The following is a 5,613-nucleotide window of genomic DNA, read 5'->3' on the forward strand; positions in this document are numbered from 1 at the left end:
AAGCCACCTCGCCGTCTCTCCTCCGTTTATGGTTTTAGTTCTGTAAGATTTGCTGTGTTTGTTGTGTTAGCTAGGATTGTGTTCGGTGTGAATCGTGTATGTTCGTATGTGTACGTGGAGGTCAAGGGTTGAAAGACCGCGCCCCATAAAATTTGATTTCCACCTGAGAGTCGGACGGAGATGCAGGTTGAATAACTGAAATAGGTATTCCAGTGAGCTTGCAGGTAAGTTAAACTATATTTAATAAAGGACCAATCCATAGTTTAAATTCACACATTTCTAAATTTATATATTTATTTTTATGGTGTTTTTGGCATTGTTATATTTTTATTTCTTTGTTCTGTCTTTCTTGTCTTTCGTCAGTGTAAATTTTGTATATGTAATTGTTTAAAATTAATTTGTTTATATTAATCTTGCAGATATTTGGAGATATTTGGAGATATTTGGAGATATTTGCAGATATTTGTACAATAACAATAAAGAAACATCAACCCGAGCTATCGGTCTGTTACATTTGGCGCCCGAACAGGGACTTGACTACAAATCGATATCTGCAAGAGTCACGGCCTGTTAAGAGAGATATTTTCGTCCGTCCTCCAAGGGTCCCCACTGCCCCGTATAATACGGTCCAGAGAAGAGGGATACTGTCTTTATCTCCGCCAAGGATCCCCGCTGCCCCGTATAACACGGTCCAGAGAAGAGGGATACTTTCTTTCTCTCCGCCAAGGATGCCCGCTGCCCCGTAGAACACGGTCCAGTGAAGAGGGATTGTTTTTCTTGCTGTCCGGTAAAACACCGATCAGTATATTCAGATGATGTGGTGATGGCCATGGACGAGTTGTCGTCGATCTAATGCTGTGCGTTTGTGACTGTGCCCGATTCGCATAGGTCTACGTGGACAGCTACGAGTTGACAGTAGAGGATTTGGTTGCTTGGTTTGGCGTAATTGTCGAACTTTACATTGACTGGAGTGTACATATTTTGCCTAGGCTGTATATATTTCATTTGACTGTGGACTTAAATATTTTTTTTGCCAATATTCAGACATTGATATTGAACTTTTCTGATTGCACTGTTGCATAAAATTGGACTACTATTCACAATGACTATTGGATTTGTTCATATAAAGACTTTTGATTAACTAATTTAATACCTGTACATATTTTTTTCATCAGTAATTTGTATATTTGAGGCTAGGTATAATACAAACAGAACGTTGGTAGAATTTTTATTTTCATCTAACACGTTGGTTTGTTGATTACCAGGCTTAGTAGGAGTTCTTTAAAGTAATGAATACCAAATAATTTATTTATTTTTTCTTATCAATTTGATTCTTTACAGTAGTTTGACTAATTTTCTTATTTTTTTTTTCAGACAGTTCTAAAAACACCAATTTTAGATCATAGTTGGCGATATCTCAGACTATTGGATTGGTTCTAATTAGTGAACTAGGTCTATATAAAGACACGGAGTCTTAAGGTCCTATATATCCAGCAGATTCTCTCAGGTAAGTGATATTTATTTAGGGATTTTTTCTTGCCTGGGGGAAAGGGGGCCTACATTTCTCCCGATGTGTGAGTTTTGAATGTGTCTTCAACTGATTATGAATATGTTGTGGTGATATTGATATTATGGTGTGAAATCATGACTGTGCATTGATGCTATTGATATTTACTTAACAATGAATAAATAAACATTTTTTACTATTGTGTTGTTATTATTCATGAATGAATGTGATGTATATATATTAGCTGGCATCAGGCATAAACGTTTTTGAGAATGGCCTACCCATCGTCTTTATTAAGGTCAAGAAGCATTGTCATTACTGGACTGCCTGATCAAATTACAGATTCTGAATTGAAAGAGTTTTTAAAATTCCATCTGGTATCAGAGTTTACAATTGAATACATCCATAGACCTGACACAATATTGGGTGCAATATTTGTAGTATTTGAAGATGCCGCTTTAGCGACAGAAGCCATTGATATTCTTGATAAAAGAAAATATGATGGTCAAACAGTTGACGTGAAGAAAATAAACAAAAGTATGGAAAGGGATATACTGGATGCACTAGAAACTAAAGAATCAAAACTGTCCGAAGTGATAGGTATGATAAAGTCGTTACCAGCTGATGATATTGTGAAAGTTTACGAGGAAGTAAAAAGTTTGTTGCCCAAATCATCAAAACCAAAGTTTCCAGCAAACAGTACCCCAAAAAGGACCCCAATTTTTAGAATACAAAAAGGCAGCACCCCAAGAAGGTTACTACCAAAGATTCCTACTTTTTCAACATCAGGGTCAGAACTCGTTTCATATACGCATCCGCCCCGTCTACCTCTTTTTTCCGGGGATTCCAAGGATGCTAGCTTTAAGCAGTGGTTGTTTGAAGTCAAAGCTCTTCGACGCGATGGTATTTATTCCGATGCCGTTTTATTACATGCGATCAGAAGGTCACTCAAAAGTCCTGCGTCTGATGTTTTATATCACCTTGGTGATGTAAAGGAAATTGACCGAGTTTTGGAGAAATTTGAACAGGTGTTTGGTGATGTGTTGTCTTCAGGGGCAATATTACAGCAATTTCATTCTTCTAAACAGCATGATTCTGAGAGTATTGCAGCATGGGCCTGTAGACTGGAAAGTTTAGTTGCGCAATTACTCTCCATCAATCCACCGGCAGTAACAGACACTGGTGCAAAGTCCATGTTGCGTTTGAAATTTTATTCTGGGCTTCATTCTAACACTACCAGGCATCTATTAAAAAATACATTTGATGGTGGTGCCACATTCGAAGAATTACTGGTGGAAGGAAGAACAATAGAAATGGAGGAAAAAGAAAGATTTCATCTCGATGCAGCTGTATCTGACATGCAGTCTGGTGGCTTAATGAAAGCAATCGATTCTTTAAGTCGTAGGTTAAGTGGGTTGGAAACCAGTATAGGACGGCGTAATCGAGAGTTCACAGCCAGTAGGAATGGTACTGGTACTGCTCGAGGGGCCACTGGTAATGATTCCGGTCGGAGGTCTTTTTCTGGCGAGTGTTGGAAGTGTGGAATGATTGGTCATAGGCAGTCGGAGTGTCCAACTTTAAACTTGAACCAGTCTGTGAGAGGGGGCACTCAGCAGACGCTCAACCCAAACGCCCCAAACTACAATCATCAGTAGTTAAGCGATTGGTTGGTAATTCTAATGAATGTATGACAGTTTTTCATGGTAGGGAATTAAGGGCGTTAGTGGATACGGGATCAGTGGTGAGTACTATCTCTGCTTCATGTGCAAAATCGTGTGGCTTGGAAATAAACCCCCTTGAAAGTGTGTTGGGTTTTCAAGTAGCCGGAGGTCATAACCTTTCATATTTGGGCTACGTCGAGGCTTCTCTTACCATTCCCCATGTAGATAGGTTAGAATCCGATGTGTTTCTATTTTTGGTTGTACCCAATACAGAGTATCATACAAGAACACCCTTGCTCTTGGGAACAAATATTTTATCACTTTTTATTGACACACAGGGTGTTAATGAAAACGACCTGCCCTATGCATTGAAACTTGCGCGTGAGTGTATGGTTAAACAACAAAGGGCACCTGATCATGATGGTGTTGTTGGGAATGTGAGGATCACAAAACCCATCACAGTTCGACAAGGTGAAAAAATGTTGATAAATGGCACATCTAACATTTCTACAAATCAACAAATGTTAGTGTTGGCAGAAGAAAATCTCCATTCCTTTTTACCTGGAGGGTTGTTGCTATCTCCTAGCATTCATATGATACAGCCTTGTTCCTCTCCTTATGACATCTCTGTGGAAATTTCAAATTTCTCTTGCCATAGCATTACCATTCCTGGTGGTTCGACAATTTGCAACTTATCTCAAGTTTCCATTGTACCTCCTGAATCAACCAGTGGAAATGTGGATAATCCTGATGATTTTACAAGTCAGTTTGATGATATGCTGCAGGAAAATTTAGGTATAGCACAGGTTTCTGAAGTGAAACATCTGTTGTCTAGGTATAAAACCTCCTTTGCTATTCATGACTTGGATTTAGGAAAGTGTACTACTGTCAAGCATAAAATCAATTTAGTTGATGAGATACCTTTCAAGTCCAAACACTGCCACATCCCTCCATCAATGTTTTCTGAGGTGAGAAATCATCTGAATGAAATGCTTCGACTTGGTGTCATTCGCAAGTCATCTAGTCCATATTCATCAGGTGTCGTTCTTGTACGAAAGAAAGATGGTTCTCTGCGCTTCTGCATTGATCTCAGGAAACTCAATGCTAAAACCATCAAAGATGCATATGCTTTACCCCGCATTGATGAAACCTTGGATATTCTTCATGGTTCTTCGTGGTACAGTTGCCTTGATTTAAAATCTGCATATTGGCAGGTAGAAATAGAAGAATCTGACATTCCAAAAACGGCTTTTTCCGTTGGACCGTTGGGTTTTTATGAATGTGTTAGGATGCCATATGGGTGTACCAATGCACCAGCGACTTTTCAGCGTCTTCTAGAGTCGTGCATGGGTGATTTGAATCTAGAGCATTGTCTCATTTATCTTGACGACATTATTGTATTTAGCAAAACATACGAAGAGCACATAGTTAAATTGGAAAATGTTTTGTCAAGATTGCGTGATCATGGTCTCAAGTTGAAACCCAGCAAGTGCAAGCTTTTCCAGCGCAAGATCAGTTATCTTGGCCATGTTGTGTCCTCCAAAGGTATTGAGACAGATCCCAAGAAACTTGAGTCTGTAAAGAATTGGCCAGTGCCAAAATCTGTACAAGATGTCATGTCCTTTATAGGTTTTGTTGGGTACTATAGGCGTTTTATCAAGGGATTTAGTGAAATTGCCAAACCTTTACATGACCTCACAAAAGGTAAAGTGAGTAAAACATCTAGAAAGAGTAGAAAGTCAACTGAAACATTCGTGTGGCAAGCAAAGCATGAAGAAGCTTTTCAGGAATTGAAAAATGCTTGTATACATAGTCCTATTTTAGCATTTGCAGATTTTACCCAACCTTTTGAACTAAGGACGGATGCTAGTGGAAGTGGACTTGGAGCTGTTCTCTATCAAAAACAGAATGGGTTGGACCGAGTTATAGCGTATGCTAGTAGAGGGTTACGTCAGTCAGAGAAAAATTACCCAGTTCATAAACTCGAGTTTTTGGCTCTGAAATGGGCGGTGACCGAAAAATTTTCTGACTATCTTTATGGGAATAGTTTTACTGTGAAGACCGACAACAATCCCCTGACATACGTGTTGTCATCAGCAAAATTGGATGTTACAACTCACAGATGGGTTGCCGATCTTGCCAATTACAATTTTGATATAGTGTATGTAGCCGGCAAAAGTAATGTAGAAGCCGATGCGCTTTCCCGTGTTCGTTGGCCAGAGACGATATCTGAAAATACTTGTCAGGCTATTTGGCAAAGTGCTCAATCCGGGGAACCGCTGATTAGTTGTCTGCCATGTTCGGAAGAAGTGATACCCAACGAGATTTTGTCCTCAGCAGTGAATCAGAAGAAAGACTGGAAAAGATTGCAAGAAGATGATCCAGAACTAAAGAAGGTGAGAGATGTATTGAAAGGTCGAGTCGAAAGCATTAAAGGGAACAGTT

General features: G+C 39.2%; 1 protein-coding gene across 1 annotated transcript; it reads left to right on the top strand.

The window, feature by feature from the left end:
* Positions 1–1,779: 1,779 nt before the first annotated feature.
* LOC106155810 (uncharacterized) lies at positions 1,780–3,731 on the top strand. The gene has a single exon (XM_087018807.1). The coding sequence runs from the start codon at positions 1,780–1,782 to the stop codon at positions 3,160–3,162; it is 1,383 nt and encodes a 460-aa protein (XP_086874933.1). The 3' UTR covers positions 3,163–3,731.
* The last annotated feature ends 1,882 nt before the right edge of the window (positions 3,732–5,613 follow it).

This window comes from Lingula anatina, chromosome 8 (genome assembly GCF_051362555.1).
Source record: "Lingula anatina isolate TDL-2025a chromosome 8, LinAna3.0, whole genome shotgun sequence".
In the NCBI taxonomy this organism is placed as follows: Eukaryota; Metazoa; Brachiopoda; class Lingulata; order Lingulida; family Lingulidae; genus Lingula; species Lingula anatina.

Bases quoted from the DNA above. Each gene is read 5' to 3' on its own strand.
- LOC106155810 (XM_087018807.1), top strand. From the start codon at position 1,780: ATGGCCTACCCATCGTCTTTATTAAGGTCAAGAAGCATTGTCATTACT.